General features: G+C 43.9%; 1 protein-coding gene across 3 annotated transcripts in view; it reads right to left on the bottom strand.

Moving 5' to 3' along the window:
* Positions 2,457-21,631, bottom strand: part of RALBP1 (ralA binding protein 1) — a 48,021-nt gene continuing 28,846 nt past the window's right edge. For all 3 annotated transcript variants that reach the window (XM_003127830.6, XM_005665285.2, XM_005665282.3), the window contains 7 exons: positions 19,570-19,919; positions 17,994-18,155; positions 16,365-16,496; positions 11,266-11,373; positions 4,878-4,999; positions 4,342-4,465; positions 2,457-4,053 (listed from right to left, as the gene is read on the bottom strand). In XM_003127830.6, the coding sequence (XP_003127878.3) occupies positions 3,835-4,053; positions 4,342-4,465; positions 4,878-4,999; positions 11,266-11,373; positions 16,365-16,496; positions 17,994-18,155; positions 19,570-19,919 (1,217 nt within the window). In that variant the 3' untranslated portion in view covers positions 2,457-3,834. The remainder of the gene's footprint in view (positions 4,054-4,341; positions 4,466-4,877; positions 5,000-11,265; positions 11,374-16,364; positions 16,497-17,993; positions 18,156-19,569; positions 19,920-21,631) is intronic.

The raw sequence follows: 21,631 nt of genomic DNA on the forward strand, positions 1-21,631 counted from the left end.
TCTCAGCATTGAGAGCACTAACTTTGCTTACTGTCTGTATTTGCCTTTAATATCTGCTATTGTCATTTGGTTAAATAGACAGTATTATTTCAAATGATCTGTGATCCAAGTTAATCAAAGGTTCAATGCTCTTGACATTTTCCCCAAATGAAATTACTAAATAGTCTTTTTTTACCTCAAAGTAGCTTTGAGATTTCTCAGAGGGCTCCTAGAAAATCTGAAAGGATTTGCCTCTCATCGTGTGAAAAAGAGATTTTAAATTAATTTTAGGTTTGTTAAAATATGTGGAAAGAATTGTCAAATCAGAAATGATGATAAACTGGAGTTCCTGTCATGGGACAGCAAATCCAAATCCAACCAGCATCCATGAGGATTCGGGTTTGATTCCTCGCCGCACCAAGTGGCTTGGATCCTGCATGGCTGTGGTGCACGCCGGCAGCTGTACTCCGATTCGACCCCTGGCCTGGGAACGTCCATGTGCCGTGAGTACGGCCCTAAAAAGCAAAAAAAAAAAGAGAAAGAAATGATGATAAACCTTGTTAGGTTATGTATGTGTGGATATGTGTTCCTTCATATAGGTATTCCAGAAATTAACCGAAGTTTCTAGAAATCTGTCAATATTCTCCAATATTGTCCTATCCTAAATTATTGTATGCCACAGAAATAACCAATTCCCTCAAATGAAGCCTCATCAACTCTGGACCGATGGGCATTTTTAAGTCTTAGTCATTTACAGTTACTATTGTACCCTGATGCTTTTGCAAAAGTGTGATTCATGGAAAGGATCTGACCAAGAACCCCTGGGCACTGTCGCAGCTGCCAAATCACAAAGTGTTGAACCTCAGGTCCGCATTTCACAGCTGAAGGCTCCGCAGGACACCTGGTCCTGTGCCAGGAAGAGATGTTGCCCACACTGAGGTGGAAGGCTTCCTGCTGCTCCTCTTCCCCCTCTGACCATCCTTGTCCTACTCCTACACCATGAAGGCCTTTCTCATTCTTCTCTTCACCCTCTGCCTTGCTCCGGCCTGGAAAGATAACACCACTGTCTCAGGCCACCAAAGGGGATGATCCAGCCTCCAAATAACTGTTGGATCAGCCACAAGACTGATCCTGTAGTTCTGTCCATCACAGACTTCCCCCCGATTCCCTGTGTGCAGTTTCTCTGGAACAAACTCGACGTCTCTCACATGAGGATCTGGGGTCCATTTCCCCATCTTCGGTGAGCCCCTACAAACCCAGGCACTAGTGCTTCAGACTCCACACAAGGAAAAGAAATGAGGCCGAGTAACCAGAAAGCCACCTCTGTGGTCTACAGGGCCTGAAACTGGACTGGCCTCCACGGCTGTCACTCTGCCATTCCTGAGCCAGACTCACACCAAAATTACCAGAAGGCATTCCGGGTTCAAAAATGACTTGATGTGCACTCTCCCCCAGCCAGAAGAAAGTGCAGATGAGGCTGTGATCAGGAATCGCTCAAGTCCTGGAGACAATGCATATGTGCTGTTGTTTTGAAAGAGGAGCTGCCGGACAACAACCCCAGACCCTCCAGCCACAGCTGCTCAGGATGCGGGGCAGCCCGAGATTACCTTTTAGCTGAGCAAGGGCTCATGCTGCCCACACCACCTGCCTGCACCTGCACCGACACTCAGTGACCTAGTATCACTGAACAGGCCACTTGGCTTAAGAAAGTGACTCCTGCAACCTGCTCTTTCTTTGACGTATTTGACTGATGAGTTTGGAACTTAGGGCCTCAGACTGGGGATGATCCTGCCTGGATTAACCACAGGAGTTCCAATTCTCTCAAAAGCTTTACTCATGTTTGCAGCCACCAACCACCAAGCTAATGATCTCCCTAAGCCTGGAGTGTCAGAACAAAAAGAATGACCAGCTTAAAGAATGTGAACCCCATGTAGGGACCTGTGGACACCACACAGATTCAGCAAAAACTGTGAGAACTCAAGAGCGGTAGCTGGGAGTCATGCTAATGCCTGAAATTTTGGTCACCTTTCTCAGGCTGGGAGTCAGATTGTTCAGACAAGACGGTGGGCCCAGAATGGAGTCACCTGAACGAAACCCCCATATCAGCTTCGGCTCTCCCAGAAATGGAAGCTGGAATGGCTCAATCAGCGCTAGGCGGGTGACCTGCCTGACAGACCCCTGCCGTCCCCCCGCCATAACCAACCTTCCCACCAAGCAGGGTTGGCTGATTTGGGCACCGACTGCAGGCGGAGCTCACAAAAGCAGCTGCAGGCCAGGCCCAGGCAGCTGGCTGGACACTCGCACAGCAAGAGCGCGGTGTGTGGAAGAGGGGCCACTGCAATGCCTGCGGTGAGGGCCAGAGAGTTAACACAGAACATTCCTTGGCTCCTGGACCCTGAAGAAATAGCAAACCAACTCCCTGCCAGCTACAGGGCACTCAATTATTTCAAAGAAAGAATGGGTACCAAAACAGGAAATTTTTCCTCAAATGGCTGTTGAATTTATTTGCTTGATCCATCATGGTCCTGGCAAAAATTAGTTAACCAATGCTGAGACAATTGTAACGAAATACTAATTTTAAAAATTCATAACACCTTGATAGAAATGAGAGTTTACACAACAAAAAAAGAAACCTTCAATATTGCCAGCAAATATAAAATGAATGTAACATGACCGACAGGACAGTGAAGGCTTTTATGTTTATATTTGACACCTGACCATATTTTCAGTCACCATAATATCTTCTCTCCAGATTTAAAAAAATAGTATGCTGATTTCTATAACAAAGCTTTTTTTCGTACAAAAATCAAATAATGGCCAACAAGTCACAACAGTGCAATAGGTAGAGGATAAAAAACCGCATTAAACAGGTGCTGAAAATAAATACTAACCAGGAGGCGAGGACAGAGCCCTCGAGGGGTGTTCCATCACCTTGAGTGTGTGGGGTTTGGCCTCACGGAGCCGCTGCCTGGGCTGAGGGGGACTGAGCCGAGTGCCTGTGAGCCGGCCCCCCAGACGCCCTGGGGCTCCGGACGGCGGCTGACTCCGAAGCCCAGCCGTTTCTATTGCTCAACCTGGTCAACCAGGCGTCCAGCGGCAGTTCCGCCGAGCCCACAGGGACAACTGAAATCTGTGTAAGAGCACAGCTACCTATCGATATGGCTTATTCAGGCAAAGAGACACTTACATTCTAGCCCAAGCAAGCAACCTACGACGCTCTGTTCTCATGGAAGGTCGGAGAAACATCCTCTGTGTGGACGTCTCGGGTTCCAGGTGGCCGCCCCCTCAGGCCCAGAGAAAAAGTCTCTGTTGACCCCGGGCGGCAGGCAGACTCCACGGGCAGCTCTGTGCGACCAAGCAGGCCGCCGTGTGACTCGGGGGCTGTGGTGCGGGGCTGTCAAAGGAGAGGGTGACGGGGTGGGGAAGGGACCCCGGAGAGAGCCCCCCGGCCATCAGGAACCGTGAGGCAGCCCCCAGGACAGAATCTGCACCGAGAGGTGTGAAGGCACAAGCAAGAGTGACGGGCAGCCGCGACCCTGGAGGCCTGGGTGGCACAAGGGCAGGAGCGGGCTGCCGGCTTCAGTTCCCCCTTGAACGAGAGAAAAATCCTGATTCTGCCGTGATCAAAAAGCAAAGAAAGACGATTTTTGGTTTAAAAAGAAGCCACTCAAGGGTTAAAAGAGTTATTTTAAGTTAACAGAGAAAATGAATCTTCAAAGAAGCTGACACTATCTGGAGAACTCAGCCGTGCCCGCGGGCCGGAGAGGCGCCCCGTCCCTGCGTCACCTGCGCCCGGGAGAAGGAGGCTTCTTTACAGAATGTACAGCGCGGCTGGCGACGGCGGGCGGCGGCCCCTCAGATGGGCGTCTCCTTCCTGTCCCTGCCGGGTGACGGCCAGGCCTGCTCCTTGCCTCCCAGGGGCTGCTCCTTGGCGGCGCTGGGCTCGGGCTCGCCGGCCGGGGGCAGGGGCTCGGGCCGGGCCCGCTGCAGCTGGAGGAGGCGCAGCTGCACCCGCAGCTCGATGATGGCCTCGCGCTCCTCGTGAATGGCCTGGTTCAGGTGGTTGTTCTTGATCTGGGGGCAGAATCAAGAGCACTCACATCAGCAGGGCTTCAGGGGACAGTCTGATTAAGACGGCACCTGGGGCTCCCGGCCTCCCCTCCGTGGCGGCTTGGCAGTGTCAGGACCAAAGGAAGCAGACTGCCCGGGGCTCGAAACCCGCCCCATCTGCTCCAGCATCTCTGTTCACCTTCTCTGGGACTCAGGCCTGCTAATGAGCAGGGGAGGCGCTCCTCTCCAAGGGGACTCGAGAGGCCACGCTGCCCCGCACCCAGGCGCCGAGTCTCAGCCTCCCCTCCTCACCTCCAGCTCCTCGTTCTGCCGCTGCAGGTCCTCCAGGATGAGCTGCAGCTCCTCCTCGTCCTCACTCTCGCTCTCGCTCTCGGAGGAGTACTCCTCCGTCTCGCTGCGGCCGTGCTGCTGGCGGCTGCAGTGGGGAGAGGTAGAACGTTAGCAAAGGTGGAGAAAGGCATCCCGTCTTCCAGCAGGTCGACCAGGTCGCCGCGGTCAGAGTCCTACTCTAACACCAGTCCTAGTAGGACTTAAGAAACCTAAAGATCACTTTGGGGAGTTCCCGCCATGGCACAGTGGGTTAAGAACCTGACTACAGTGGCTTGGGCTGATGCAGAGATGCAGGGTGGATCCCTAACGTGGTGTAGTGGGTTAAAGGATCCAATGTTGCTGCAGCTGCAGCTCAGATTCAGGTCCTGGCCCCAGGAGTATCTGCCGCAAGTGCGGCCTTAAAAAAAAAAAAAAAAAAAAATCACTTTGGATGCCTAAGTATTTTGCAGGAGAGTCTGAGAGCTGAAACAACCATGCAGGTCTCGGCTTTGCTGTACCTCTGAATCTCGGCAATCTCGGCTCTGAGGCGCTCAATCTCTTCTTTCTCCGAGGCAATCTGTCGGCGCAGAAACTGCTCCATGGCTAGAAGCTCCTCCTGTTCCGTCAGGATCTCATTCTCCTAAAATAATCATCACTGGTAAACACCTCTGAGAGCCTGGGCCTAAGAAATGTCACTTTTGGGGTCTCATGTTGCCCTGAATTCCTCAGCCCCATACATATAACGCACATGTGACGGTAAAGCTTGTAGTGCACAACCAAAAAATAGCCCATTTCCTGTGTGTCAGGAAAAGGCTTCTTTGACAAAAGGTGAACTAAGTTGTTTGGGAGGAACAACTAGGTTTTTCTCAAAACAAAATGCCACTCAGGAACCCCACGTCCCGGTTTTGCAAAGGCTTCTATGAGGCCAGGCCACCCAGGGCACAAAGCTAAGTTCAGTGACGCAGTCCATTCCTGTTTCCCAGTCCTTTCTAAATGCCTTCCCACCTCCCAGTAAAGGGAGGCTCTATTTTAGGGCCACAGTGGCCTTTGTCAGTGTCACTAGGAAAAGAAGGACCCTGGAGATGTGCAGCTGGTGTCAGCATCACCTGAAAGTAGAACTAGTGATAGAAAGATGTTCACAGAAGAAATCTCTGCACCACAAGCCACTGTCCTCAACCCATGCCCCCAGAGGTAATATTTAAACAGTAAACATTCTGGAGTTCCCGTCGTGGCGCAGTGGTTAACGAATCCGACTAGGAACCATGAGGTTGCGGGTTCGGTCCCTGCCCTTGCTCAGTGGGTTAAGGATCCAGAGTTGCCGTGAGCTGTGGTGTAGGTTGCAGACGCGGCTCGGATCCCGCGTTGCTGTGGCTCTGGCGTAGGCCAGTGGCTACAGCTCTGATTAGATCCCTAGCCTGGGAACCTCCATATGCCGCAGGAGCGGCCCTAAAAATAGCAAAAAAGACACACACACACACACACACACAAAACAGTAAACATTCTGCTTTAACAGACTACGCCTTCTTACTGACTGGATCCCCTAGGGGTAAATTCCCTATCTGTGCAAGATCTAGCTAGCCCTCTAACCGAGAGAAAAGAACTAAAAGCAGACAAGCCCCAGGTTACAGAGATGGAAGCCATGGAAATGAGCTGGAGGCAACGAAAGTTTTTTTTTTCCCAAACAGGGATGGAGAGGGTCAAGGTCAAGTTCGAAAGTGAGCTACTCAAAGCCTCCAATGTGCATAAGCTGTCTCTCTCGGGACACAATGTGAGTCTCCCCAGGTGCACCTATGAGAGTGAATGCTCCCCACAATGTCAAGTTGAAAACAAATACAGACACATCTGGGACGTCGCTCTCTTCAGGGGAGAAGACACACATGTCCCTGGCAGGCAAAACACTGTCTTTTCAGAAGAGATGGAAAAGGAAACCTGCAAGGCTCCAAGTATCCCAATTCATGAGTCTCCGGGAGCACGAAGTAGTCAGAGCCTAAAATTTCATTCCTTTCTGGTTAAACTCTGGGAATTTCCAGAACAGAGTAAGGCTGACTGAGAAATGCAGAGAGAGAGAGAAGAGCTCTTCTTTGGCTCTGCCTGGAACACAGGAGATGCTCAGGTGTTCTTTGTCAAATCAACGAATGAATCAGCAAACAGCTCATCTCCAACAATGACTTTCACCCACAGAGACAAAAACCAGAATATCTAAGAGGAGTCACTAGCAACAACTACCAGCTAAAATCTGTATCCTTGTATGTCAAGGATTTCAAAAGTTGTGAATCAGGAAAATTATGTTTTAAAATATCAAAGTCTAATCTCAGTAATATGGAACAAGTACCACTAAACTATAGAGAAAATAACTGTAACTCAGACCTGTGTGTGAGTGAAAAGAGATTAAGTAAAACATCAATAACAGTGTCCAGTAAGAAGCAATCACACAGTACAAAAGGGAGTTTCTTTCCAGCTGAACATTTAAGCAAACTCCACATAAAAGTAGGGCCAAGTCCCTCTAAAACCTTTAAATCTTTAAAGTTTGGTTCAAAGAATCACACCTCTGCAGTTCAGCTTTTCAAATTACAATATAAAATGACCTTAAGAAGTCTTATAACATACTCCTGAACAACCAGGGGAGTCAGAAAAGAAATCAAATATCATCTGGAGACAAATGAAGGTGGAAACACAACACACCAAAACTTGATATGCAGAGAGGGAGTTCCCATCGTGGCTCAGCAGAAACAAATCTGACTAGTATTCATGAGGATGCAGGTTCGATCCCTGGCCTTGCTCAGTGGGTTAAGGATCTCATGCTGCTGTGAGCTGTGCTGTAGGTTGCAGACGCCACTCCGATCTGGTGTGGTTGTGGCTGTGGCTGTGGTGCTGGCTGGCAGCTACAGTCCCGATTCGACCCATAGTCTGGCAACCTCCGTATGCCTAGGGTACGACCCTGAAAAGACAAAAAAAAAAAAAGAGATGCTGAGAAAGCAATTTTAAGAGGGAAGTTATTTATAGTGATAAATGCCTACTTTAAGAAAAAAGATCTCAGGAGTTCCCATCATGGAGCAGTGGAAACGAATCCAACTAGGAACCATGAGGTTGCGGGTTCGATCCCTGGCTTTGCTCAGTGGGTTAAGGATCCAGAGTTGCCATGAGCTGTGGTGTAGGTTGCAGATGCAGCTTGGATCTGGCATTGCTGTGGCCAGGGTATAGGCTGGAGGCTATAGCTCGGATTGGACCCCTAGCCTGGGAACTTCCATATGCCGCTGGTGCGGCCCTATAAAGACAAAAAAGAAAAAAGATCTCAAACAATGTACCTTTATTCCTCAAGGATCTAGAAAAAGAACAAACTAAATCTAAAATGAGCAAAAAGAAGGAAATACGAAAATCAGAACAAAAATAAAATGGGAGTTCCATTTTGGCTCAGTGGGTTAAGGACTTGAGGTAGTCTCCATGAGGATTCGGGTTTGATTCCTGGCCTTGCTCAGTGGGTTAAAGATCTGGTGTTGCCACAAGCTGGGGTGTAGGTCGCAGATGTGGCTCAGATCCAGTGTTGCTGTGGTATAGGCGGGCAGCTGCAGCTCCGATTCAACCCCTAGCCTGGCAACTTCCATATGCCGCAGGTGCAGCCATGAAAAGAAAAAATAATAAATACATTTCAAAAAAAAAAGGATGCCAGAAAAACAATACTTAAAGATCAGTGAAATGAAGAATTGGTTTTTTGAAAAGATAAACAAAACTAAGAAGTTTTTACCTAGATAGAGAGGACTTAAATAAAATTATAAATGAAAGAGGAAGCATTACAACTGATACCACAGAAATACAAAGGATTAAAAGAGACAGCTATGAACATTTATATGCCAACAAATTGGATAATCTAGAAAAAAAGGGTAAGTTCTTATTGGAGGTACAAAACCCACCAAGACTGAAAAAAAGGTAGAAAATCAAACAGACCAATCATGAGTAAGGAGATGAATCAGTAATCAAAAACCTCCCAACCAAGAGCAGGACCTCTAGATGGCTCACAGGTGAATTCCACCAAATTTTTAGAAAGAATTAACACCAATCCTAATCAAACTCATAGGAAATTGGCGGGAACACTCCCAAACTCATTTTACAAGGCCAGCGTCACCCCCATCAGAGCCAAAGACACCACAACAAAAGAAAATTACAGGCCACTATCCCTCACGCACAGATGCAGAAATCCTAAAAAAACATGTTAGCAAACCAAACTCGACAACACATTTAAAAGATCCTAACACCATGATCAAGTGGGATTTATCTCTGGGATCCAAGGATGGGTCACCATAAATAGATGAATATGATGCACCACCACATTAACAAAGTACAGGATGAAAATCACATTGTATCCAAAGGTTAAAAAGCATGTGACAAAATTCAACATCTTTCACAATAAAAACCATCAACAAAGTGGGTATAGATACAGAAGGAACATATGTTGACATGATATGTTGATATGACAGGTCCACAGATACCACCACACCCCAGTGCAAAGCTGAGAGTACTTCTTCTAAGATCAGAAAAGACACGGATGTCCACTGTCAGCACTTCTGTTAATAAAGCACTGGGAGTCCTGGTCAGAGCAATGGAACAAGAAGCAAAGGTGCCCAAATGGTGAAGTACAAGTGTCTACTTGCAGGTGACATGATCTTAAGCAAAGAAAACCATAAAGATTGCACCACATAACTGTTAGAACTAATAAGCAAATTTAGTAAGGTTGCAAGATAGAAAACCAACATACAAAAATTAGCTGCATTTCTATACAATAACAACTACCCGAAAAAGAAATTAAGAAAATAATTCCATTTATAATGGCATCAAAAATGATCATGATAAATTAAGGAGTTTCCATTGTGGCTCAGCGGAAATGAATCTGACTAGTATCCATGAGGATGTGTGTTTGATCCCCGGCCTCGCTCAGTGGGTTAAGGATCCAGCATTGCTGGGAACTGTGGTGTAAGCCAGCAGCTGTAGCTCTGATTCGCCCCCTAGCATGGTAACTTCCATGTGCCACAGGTAGACCCTAAAAAGCAAAAAACAAATAAACAAACAAACAATCAAACCCGCTTAGAATAAATTTAACCAGAGAGATAAAAGATTCGTATACTGTAAACTATAAAACACTGATGAAGGAAATTGAAGAAAACACAAAAGATAAATGAAAAGACATCCCATGTTCATGGATTGGAAGAAATAACATTGTTAGAATTTCCATACTACCAAAGTGATCTACAGATTCAGTGGAATCTCTATCAAAATTCCAATGGTGTTTCTCACAGAAATTAAAAAAAAAAAACTTAAAATTCAGACAGAACAACAAAAGACTATAATAGCCCAAGCAATTTTAAGCAAGATGAACATTGGAGGTATCACCCTACAATCAAAACATTGTGGTACTGGCATAAAAACAGACATATAGACCAGTGTAACAGAAGAGAGTTCAGAAATAAATCCACACCTTTGTGGTCAACTGATCTTTGACAAGGATGCCAGTATACAAGGGAGAAAAGATAGCTTCTTTATTAAATTATGTTGCGAAACTGGTTTTCCATATGCAAAAGAGTAAAACTGAGTCCTTGTCTCACTGCATAAGCAATGATGACCTCAGAATGAATTAAAGATTTCACTATAACACCTGAAACCATAAAACTGTTAGAAGAAAACATAGGGGGAAGTTTATAGTTTGAGCAATAATTTTTTTAGATATGACTCTAAAAGTGCAAATATACAATAAACAAATGGTACTGCATCAAACTAAAAGCTTCTGCATAGGAAAGGATACAAAGGAGTAAAGAGACGACCTGTGGAATGAGAAAATATTGCAAACCATACATCTAATAAAGGGTTAATATATATATATAAAGAACTCAATCAATAGCAAGAAAACAAACAACCCATAAAAAAATCAGCAAAGGATCTAAATACACATTTCCCAAAAGAAGACATATGAATGGCCAACAGATATATGAAAAGATGTTCAATATCACTGATCATCAGGGAAATGCAAATCAAAACAATGAGATATCACCTCATACCTTTCAGAATGTCTATTATCAAAAAACAAATGACAACAAGTGTTGGCAAGAATGTGGAGAAAGGGAACCCTGTTGGTAGGAATGTAAACTGAGGCACCTACGAGGAAAAACAGTATGGAGGTTCCTCCAAAAATAAAAAATAGAACTATCACACCATCTAGCAATTCCACTTCTGGATAGAGATACAAAGTACGTGAAAATAGGACACTGAAGAAATATCCGCATCCCAAAGTTCACTGTAGCGTTATTCACAAGCCAAAATATAAAAACCCAATGGTCAATGGATGAATGGATAAAGATGTGATCTATTTATAATACGTATATATAAAAACACACCCACATAAAAAAAATATGTAATACACAGACTGAATACTATTCAGATAAAAAGGAAATCCTGCCATTTAATACAGTTTAAATGCACCTGGAAGACATTATGCTAAGTAAAATAAGCCAGACAGAAAAAGACAAATACTGCATGATCTCACTCAATTGTGGAGTCTTAAAAAATGCAGAATTCATAGAATCAGGGAGTAGAATAGTGGTTACCAAGGGCTGGAGGGTGGGGGAAACAGGGAGGTATTGATCAAAAACCACAAAGCTGCACTTAGGTTGATGGGCAAGGAGGGATGAGGACAGCTAACAACACTGGACTGATACTGAAGATAGGCTACAACAGATTTAAGTGCACCCATCCCAAAAGATAGGTGAACTTGTGTGAGACGATAATGTGAATTAGCTTGACTAGTAATCATTTCACTACATACAGGTGTATCAAATCATCATGTTGTATACCTTAAATATATACAATTCTTTTTTTTTTTTTTTAAAGAATCTTGCAAAATAGAGAAAAAGACTAGCTTACCTGGGCAAGAAGAATATTTATGACTTCCTCATTTTCATTCATTTCTTCTTTGGAAACATCCTCTTTTGAAAGACTGGCTATTTCTTGGGCAATCTTGGTTTCACACTCCTGTCAAGTAAGAGAAATTGAAAACACTGGTTAACCTACTGTAACACATTTGACAAAGTCACATATCACCATTCTAGAAGTTCCCTTCTCATCTCCTGGATTTGAAAAAGTAAGAGTGACACAGTCAGAAGAACCATCTGGAGAGCTGGGCATTCATTAATTGGGCTTTGAAAATAACATGTGGATCTCAGTCTGTGGCTCCACTGGGAGAAAAAGTGTTCAATTCTGTTTAATGTGCTCACCATTTCTGGAACCCTTCCACATAAATTACCTTCTGTGATACTTTTTTGCGGGTTAGGGAGGGGTCAATTTTAAACACACAGTTCAACTGGTTTTGACAAAAATAAACAGTCAAGTAACTATCATCACAGTCACCGCCATGGGCTCTTCTACCTTCTGCTGGCCTCTGGCAACCAAGACCTTTCCCTTCCATGCTTTGCTTTTTGCCTTTTATGTTTCACATAAACTGGATTAAGTATCTTTTATGATTCATCTATTGTGTCATCTGTATCAGCAGTTTGCTGAGTAATATGCCATGATATGAATGTACCACAATTTGTTCATCAATTCACCAGCTGAACTAGTTTTGAGCTATTTATCTAGCTCACCATAAACACTATGTATTTGCCTTGCATGCGGGGGTATGTGCCTTTTTACATTAGATAAATACCTAGGAGTGGAAGTGCTTGGTCATATGGCAACTTGATGTTTAACTTTAAAAGAAACTGCCAAGCTTTCCAAAAGGATTGAACTAAGAGCAATACAGGAGAGTTCCAGCTACTCCACATTCTCAACACTTGGTATTTTTATTTATTTTTCTCTTTTGGGCCACACCTTCAACACACTGAAGTTCCCAGGTTAGGGGTAGGATCAGAGCTTCAGCTGAGGCCTATGCCACAGCAATACCAGATCCTAGCCACTCTGTGACCTACTCCAAAACTTGCAGCAACACTGAATCCTTAACACACTGAGTGAGGCCAGGGATCAAATCCACATCCTCACAGACATTATGTCACGTTATCAACTCACTGAGCCACAAATGGAACTACTACTTGGTATTTTTAATTTCAGCCCAGATGCAGCTCAGATCCTATATTGCTGTGGCTGTGGTGTAGGCCGGCAGCTGCAGCTCCAATTCGATCCCTAGCCCAGGAATTTCCACATGTCATAGGTGTGGCCCGAAAAAGAAAAAAAAAAAAGGTTTCTCTTAACTCTTAAGAGTTTTTAATATATTCTAGTTCAATTCCTTTATCAGATGTGTTTTTTGCAAATGTCTTGTCATAGTCTCTGGTTTGCATATTCATCTTCCTAACAGTGTCTTTTTTTTTTTTTTTTTTTTCTTTTTTCCCTGTTTTAGGGCTGCACCTGCAGCATAAGGAAGTTTTGGGCTAGGGGTTGAAATCAGAGCTGCAGCTGCTGGCTTACACCACAGCCACAGCAACACTAGATCCAAGGCATCTGTGACCTATGCCACAGCTTGCGGCAACACCAGATCCTTAGCCCAATGAGTGAGGCCAGAGATGGAACCAGCATCCTCACGGACACTATGTCAAGTTCTTAACCCTCTAAGCCACAAGGGGAACTTCTTAACAGTGTCTTTTTGAAGAACATATTTTGTTGAAGTGTAATTCACCAAATTTTTCTCTTATTGTTCCTAGATTTTGTGTCCTATTTAAGAAATCACTCCCCAAACCAAAGGAAATAAGATCTTCTCCAGCGTTTTCTTTCGGAAGTTTTTTTAAGTCTTAATGTATGATTCATTTTGAGTTAATTTTTTTTTTTTTTTTTTTTGTCTTTTTGTCTTTGTTGTTGTTGTTGTTGCTATTTCTTGGGCCACTCCCTCGGCATATGGAGGTTCCCAGGCTAGGGGTCGAATCGGAGCCGTAGCCACCGGCCTACGCCAGAGCCACAGCAACGCGGGATCCGAGCCGCATCTGCAACCTACACCACAGCTCACGGCAATGCCGGATCGTTAACCCACTGAGCAAGGGCAGGGACCGAACCCACAACCTCATGGTTCCTAGTTGGATTCGTTAACCACTGCGCCACGACAGGAACTCCTAATTTTTTTTTTTTTTTTTGCATATGGATACCCAATTGTTCCTGCACCATTTTTTTAAAAAGAAAATCCCAGTCAATTGTCTTAGCACCTTTGTTGAAAATTAACTGCCTACGTATGTCTTGGTCTGTTTCTGTACTTTTTCCTCCATGTGTCCAATCCAGTATCTACCGTCTTGATCATAGTAGCTTTCTAGTAAGACGTAGTATCAGATAGTGTGAGCCTTCCAACGCATCCTTTTTCAAATTGTTTAGACTGTTCTAGGTCATGTGTATTTCCATACAGATTTTGGAAGAGCTCGTTAATTTTTACCAAAATCACCTGTTCAGATTTTGATTGGAACTGAATCCACAGATCCAGGAAAACTTAACATCTTAACAATACTGAGATATATAATTTTTTAAATGTCCTTACTTACATCTTTTTTCATTTTAGGTTCATGACCCAATGTTCACTGCTAACATACCAAAATACAATAGACATGTATATCTGATCTTGTGTGCTACACTAGTTTGATTTTTTAACAGATTTCTCAGGCTTTATATCATCTATGTATAAATATCATCTTTATATCATCTGCTCTCTCTCCAATCTGTATGCCTTTTATCCTTCTTGTTTTACTGCACTAGCTAGAACCTCCAGAAAATAGAAATCCTTGCTTATACACCCAATCTTGGAGGAAAATATTCAGACTTTCACCATCAAGTACAATATAAATAAATCATTTTTTTTTTGTAAATGTCCTTTATCAGGCTGAAAAGGTAATGATTAAGAGTTTTTAATCAGGAGTTAAATGTCAAATTCTGCCAAATGCTTTTTCTGCATCTATTGACATGATTCTGCATTTTTTTCTTATTTTTAGTCTGTTAATGTAATGAATTATATTTTTGCCATCTTTAAGTCATTTATTCCTCAAAGTTGAAACCAACTTGATAGACCCTTTTGACATTTTGTGAATTAATGAGCAGACATGAAAAGATAGCATCAAGAAATTGGCAAAGCAAACATAATCCATCCCTTCCTATAATGGTTCTAGTTTGCTGGGGCACAGTATCTTTATCCAAGAGAGACGCAGAAGCAAGAGAAAGGAAAGCTGAGCCCACCTTAGCCCTGTCCAGGATCAGAGACCCTCCACCAAAGGCTGGTTGGCAATGCCACATAGCGAACAACTACATGAGGCCTGGCTGGTCGCTCAGTGAAACCTGATTCCAGGTTGAATCATGAAGGGAATCATTAATTCATTTAAAATAGGCATTAGTGGGAGTTCAATTAGGACTCAGCCGGTTAAGAACCAGACCAGTATCTATTAGGATGTGGGTTCGATCCCTGACCTCGCTCAGTAGGTTAAGGATCCAGCATTGCCGTGAGCTGTGGTGTAGGTCGAAGATGAGGCTTGGATCTGGTGTTGCTGTGGCTGTGGTGTAAGTCAATGGTTGTGGCTCCAATTTGACTGCTAGCCTGGGAACTTCCATATGCTGCAGGTGCAGCCCTAAAAAGACAAAAAAAAAAAAAAAAAAAAAAAACCCACAAAAAACAAACAAACAAACAAAAAAAACCCATTGGAAACAAAAGATAATCTGGTAAGTGGGGGAAAAGAGGGAAGAAAAATACAAAGAAGGCGTCCACGAGACCTTGAGTGCGTGTGTTGAAATCTCATCACTATTTCCAGTCTGACAGAGCTATCTCCACAGAAATGCTAAGTGTCAGCCTCAAAGCACAAAAGGACATGGCTGTCGTCTTGTCTTTGGACACAACCACAACTGCAATGACCATGCTGTCCCAGTCTAATAAGTGCTAACTCATGCTCCTTGGATTCAGCCACTGTGTCTGTATGAGGGCTGCAAGTGGTCCAGAGATTAGGGAGCTTAGCATCAGCTAGGCCAGAAAGCTCAGAGCCCCAGCGTCAGGCAATATGCACTGAACTAGAGGGATGACCACGGCCTGGGTCGAGAACCCCCAGCTCGTCAGGGGGCACATGCCCCCCTGCCCACTGCCAGCTAAGGAAGATCCCGCCTGATCTCCAGTCCCCTACTGAGTTTCCTCAAACTCCCCTGCAGCCTTTGAAATGTATCACCATCTGACTGCTTCTCAGGGACAACAGGAAATGACAAAACATCTTTTAGTAAAACAGTCCAATTAAAAAACTCAACTTTCTAAATTAAATGAAGCATTTCCCTGATACCAAGCTGAAGGATCAATAATCCAGAACTAGGAACATGTGAACAAATTTCCTATCTAGGAAGTTCCTTCAAAAGATATGTATAGGGAGTTCCCGTGGTGGCGCAGTGGTTAACAAATCTGACTAGGAACCATGAGGTTGCGGGTTCGGTCCCTGCCCTTGCTCAGTGGGTTAATGATCCGGCGTTGCCGTGAGCTGTGGTGTAGGTTGCAGACGCGGCTCGGATCCTGCGTTGCTGTGGCTCTGGCGTAGGCCGGTGGCTACAGCTCCGATTCGACCCCTAGCCTGGGAACCTCCATATGCCGTGGGAGCGGCCCAAGAAATAGCAACAACAGCAACAACAAAAGACAAAAAAAAAAAAAAAAAAAAAAGATATGTATAGGAGTTCCCGTTGTGCAGTGGAAACAAACCCAACTCGTATCCATGAGGACCCAGGTTCGATCCCTGGCCTCGCTCAGTGGGTTAAGGATTTGGTGTTGCCATGAGCTGTGATGCAGGTCGCAGATGTGGTTCAGATCCCTCACTGCTGTGGCAGGCTGGCAGCGTAGCTCTGACTGGACCCCTAGCCTGGGAATTTCCAAAGGCTACAGCTGTGGCACTAAACAGCAAAATAAAATAAAAAAAGGTTTTAAAAAAGATATGTATATAATTGTACTTTTAAAAAATAACTGAAAATGGTATATAAAAGATTACGGTGCATTCCTTTTATATTTTATTATAAACATGATGTGCCAAAATAATAAATTTACTCACCTGTCTTTTAGCTTCTCTCAGTTTTCTTTTGAGAGCTGTCAAAATTCTTTGTACTTCCCATAATCTTTCCTCTTTAGATAAATCCTTTATTCCCCCCTGCAGGTCTCGATGTAAACAATTCAAAAGAAACTCCTAGAACACAATATACCACATGCTGAATAGTATTTTATGTCTTTTCATCTTAAAACCACATGTGATTTCAAAAGATGCAGAACCAACTACTTTTCAGTTATCATTAAAGAAATGACATAATAGCACAAATCGATTTTTCAAGGCACTGACTGAAAAATCATTAATTGTCTTGCCTGAGCACTGGGTTCTAATCCATCAATTTATGGCAGTTCATCAGTGGTTAAGTCACATCCCTTCCCCCAACACATCATCAAATAACAAGAAATGGGAGCTCAGTGCAGAGAAGAGGGAAAAAAGCACACAGGGATTTGATTTGATTACTTGTATTCAAATAAAAGACATTATAATCAAATGCATATATTTTTATTAGTCTTGAATTTCTTATTCATCTACACACACACACACACACCCTCAAATGGCACTGTTTCAGTAGCACAATGGGAAAGCACATGATTGGGTCAAATCCTGGTTCTATAGCTTAGTAACCAGGTGACACAGATTAAGTTATTTAACTTCCCCAAATTTCCGTAAAATAAGGCTGATAAAGCAGCCTTGTCCATACAAGCTAACAGTTTTGGACTACTTACAACATACCTGACACCATGCTCAACAGCTTTTTGTTTTTTTGGAGGGGGGGTTGTCTTTTTAGGGCCGCACCCTCCGCACATGGAGGTTCCCAGGCTAGGGGTCCAATCAGAGCTACAGCTGCCGGCTTACACCACAGCAACACCAGATCCTTAACCCACTGAGCAAGGTCAAGGATCGAACCCAAAACCTCATGGTTCCTAGTTGGATTCATTTCCACTGGGCCACGACGGGAACTCCATGCTGAACATCTTTAATGCATTATCTCATTTAAGGGAATCCTCACCTCAAACCTAAGAGAGGACTCATTTTTAAGTGCAATCACCAGGACTTAAAGAGGTTAAGCCATGTGCCTAAAATCAGTTAATTAGGAGTAGAACAAGAATTTATTTTTTTATTTTTTTTGGGGGGGGGGTTTGGGTTTTTTTTGTCTTTTTGCTATTTCTTTGGGCCGCTTCCGCGGCATATGGAGGTTCCCAGGCTAGGGGTTGAATCGGAGCTGTAGCCACCGGCCTACGCCAGAGCCACAGCAACGCGGGATCCGAGCCGCGTCTGCAACCTACACCACAGCTCACGGCAACACCAGATCGTTAACCCACTGAGCAAGGGCAGGGACCGAACCCGCAACCTCATGGTTCCTAGTCGGATTGTTAACCACTGCGCCATGACGGGAACTCCTAGAACAAGAATTTAAAGCCAGGTCTTCTGGTCTCCAAACCTGTGCTCTCTCCACCATGACACTCTGACTTAACTGACATGAAGTAGTGCCAAGGAAGAGTTCTGGCTTCCATGTGCCTAACACGGCTCTAGGCACAAAGGAAGTGCTCAGTGACTAAGAGGGTCATGGTCATCTCCACCTCCCTCAGGGTCAGTGCAGGGCAGACTCTGGGCCGAGCGCAGCAGGGTGCACACCTGTCTTCTGATCTCCTCCTTGATGCTCTCCTGGGTCTCGGGCAGTGTGGGCATCGTAGCCATGTTAGACCATCGAAGAGGTTTTGTCACTGGTTTCAGTATCACATTTCCAAAGAGCTCTTGCACATGTGTGAAAAACACATAGAGGACACGATTGCTAATCTAAGAGACAAAAGATATGCAAGAAAACTATTAAAACTTTCATTTTATTTCATTTAACTGGTCTGCTGCCTAAGTGCATTCTTTAATCCTCAGGAGGGACCAGACATGCTTTGCTAATTAGTGGCCAATTTAAAGAGAAGGAGAAAGTATGAGTTAATTCATGGAGTCAAGGACTATAAGGAACTGGGCGAAAAGCCAAGAAAAAGGTGCAGAGGCTGATGAGCATCAATTCGATTTGTTTTAGCACTGTAACACTGACTTTTTAAATCTTATTGCTTTATTTTCAGGTTACTGTGGGACATTTTAACTCACAGGACTGGCTCTCCTGAGAAGTGTGAGAGCACTTACAGATGCAAAGCTGGCTGAGTGGGAGCCTCACTCCAGAAGCCACCACCTCTGGGCGCCCTCGAAGAGCCTGTGGTCAGACTAAGAGACCAGGATGTTTGGCTGGCTAACAAGCTAGTAAAAGACATTATTTCCTACCTAAAGCGTACTCTTAAAACACACCTGCATCTTCTGATACCATCCTCTCCATTACAGTAATATTAGGTAACATCATATATACCAAATTCTGAAAACCTAATGTGAAATTTGAGAAACATTTTGGCTTCCAAAATATAATCAATGAGCAATGAAGGAATCTTCAGTAAAAGAAAATATACACTTACATACAACTGTGTGTTATAACAATGACCAATTATAACCTGATATATTGGCCAAAAATAGGGCTTAAAATACCCCCCCCCATTTTTCTGACCTTTATTTTTTTGGCCTAAGTGAAATATCAGTAACTCAAATTAAAGGAAAACACACGCTTTATGGCAGCACCAAGTGAGCAGCAAGAAATGAAGGCCAAGAATTTATGCTATAAAGAGACACCAAACAACACATCACCCACCTCCCTGAAATGCCTCCTCAAATTAAGATTCTACAAAATACTTCTCCAGGACCTCTCTCTGTGAATGGAATATCCTCAGGTTAAACCCCTGATCAGATAAGTAACAGGAGGCCTCTGTGTGCCTGAGTGTGATATTCTGTGTGATATGATTAAGTGGTAACACTATCTGATGAAATAACTAAATCTTTAACGTCCTGTAGATGAACGGGTCACCGTCACCCGAAGATACTGTGGGCTCCTCCTCCTCTATGGACAGTTCACTGTCATCAGCAACTGGTTCACAAACCCACACCAAAGATGGGACAATATGCAGATTTCACAGCTACAGCCAATAGGCCAACATGCTCATTATCTGACATGTCAACACTGTCCACACTGTAACAGAAAAAGACCAACATCCAGGCTAAGCCTCTGGTTCACTGCTCTGTGTGGCTCAGCAACAGGACGCGTCCCCGAAACCCCAGGGCTGGCCCAGAGGGCCCGTGTGCACAGCTTGAGTGCAGAGAGGCCGTGTACCTGGACAGTTGGGCTGAGCACTATAGAAATGTTCTGGATGTTCATTTTTGTTTCCAGCTCCTTGGAGATCACATGGTCCATGTGCACGATGAGCCAGGAGATGAGGAGCTGGTTACACTCGGGCAGCTCCCACAAAAGACGCTGGAGCTCCTGTACCTTCTCACCCTCCGAGCTCCGCCCACAGGCCTCCTCAAAGCGGGGCGTGAGCTCCTTGGTGAGCAGGTTTTCAGGCAGGTCCCGAAGGTACTGCTTCAGCAAACTGGCCACAGTGTTGGGCTCATACTCCTCCAGGTTGGGAGACTCCTCTCTGTCATAGGCTGCTTTCAGCTCATCCACCTTGGATTTAATTCCTGAGAACATTCCAATTCAGATGAGAAGGAAAGTGTCAAGAGGAGAAAAAAAAAATCAAACATACAGCCACCTTTGCCACAGCACCCACCCCCCAGGGAGGTCTGAGAAGAGGCCCCAAGACAGTAACAAACCACTAATGGGGCTTTTTACCGGCACAGAGTTCCTCCATAGAGAAGACAAAAGACTATACTAGGAGGTTGACTTTAACCAAAAGTGAAATGATAATGAAAAAACTCAATATTCAGAAAAAAAAAATCAAAGCAACCAAATATGCCAATCAATTCAGGAAAAAAAAAATTTTTAACTTAAAGATAGGTACAAATTCTGGCAAAAACTAAACTATGCTCCAAGCATAAGCCTTGCTCTACACAAGGGGCCAACTGCTTTTTCGAACTAGTCACAAGACTAACACCATAAAATGCAACTTGGTACATGTAAGCCTGTTCCAAAAACTTGTTGGTAATGACTTTTTTAGAAGGTAAAGTTGTTCAATAAATGCAAAAGGTGAGTTCACTATCTATATAAACTCTTGTTGGTCCTCATTAAATAATACCCATCTGATTTTTAAGTTTAAATTCTTTGCATGTTTTCTTAATCTGAACCTAGGAACCAGCAAAAAAAAAAGGAAAATGTGGGTTACTAAAATTGAATTGTTTTGCTTTTCTTAGTAGACAGAAAGAAACATACATACACCAATGTTTTTCAGACACTATTTAATTAAGTCTTTAGCCCAATCTGCACTTAAGTGACCTAACTCAGTGACAGTGATGGCTCATGAGTACAAAGTAGCTTTCTGTGGTTTTTAACACTTAAAACTTTAGGCCAAGATTTACTGGTCAGCTATAAAAAAGGATGAAATTCTACCATTTGTAATAGCACAGATGGACCTAGATAGAGGTTGTTATGCTAAATGAAGTCAGAGGAAGACAAATACTTTATATGTGGAATCTAAAAAGATAAAACAAAGTAGTGAATATAACAAAAAGAAACAGACTCACAGATATAGAAAACAAATCAGTGGTACCAGTGGGGAAAGGGGGTGGGAGGGGCAAGATACAGGTGGGATTAAGAAGTACAAACTACCACGCATAAAATAAATAAGCTACAAGGACTGTACTGTACAGCAAAAGGAATATAGCCAACATTTTATAATAACTATAAATGGAACACAACATTTAAAAATAGTGAATCAGGAGTTCCCGTCGCGGCATAGTGGTTAACGAATTCGACTAGGAACCATGAGGTTGCGGGTTCGATCCCTGCCCTTGCTCAGTGGGTTAATGATCCGGCGTTGCCGTGAGCTGTGGTGTAGGTCGCAGATGGGGCTCAGATCCCGCGTTGCTGTGGCTCTGGCGTAGGCCGGGGGCTACAGCTCCGATTCAACCCCTAGCCTGGGAAACTCCATATGCCGCAGGAGCGGCCCAAAGAAATAGCAAAAAGACAAAAAATAAAATTAAAAAAAATTAAAAATAAAAAAAATAAAAAAATAGTGAATCAGCATGTTGTACTCCTGAAACACATGACACTATACATCAACTACGCGTCAATTAAAAAAAAAAAAAAAGGAGTTCCCTGTTGTGGCTCAGAGTTGATGAATCTGACTAGGGTCCATGAGGACTCAGGTTCTATCCCTGGCCTGCTCAGTGGGTTAAGGATCCGGAGTTGCCGTGAGCTGTGGTGTAGGTCGAAGATGCAGCTTGGATCTGGCATT

Source organism: Sus scrofa, chromosome 6 (genome assembly GCF_000003025.6).
Source record: "Sus scrofa isolate TJ Tabasco breed Duroc chromosome 6, Sscrofa11.1, whole genome shotgun sequence".
NCBI lineage: Eukaryota > Metazoa > Chordata > Mammalia > Artiodactyla > Suidae > Sus > Sus scrofa.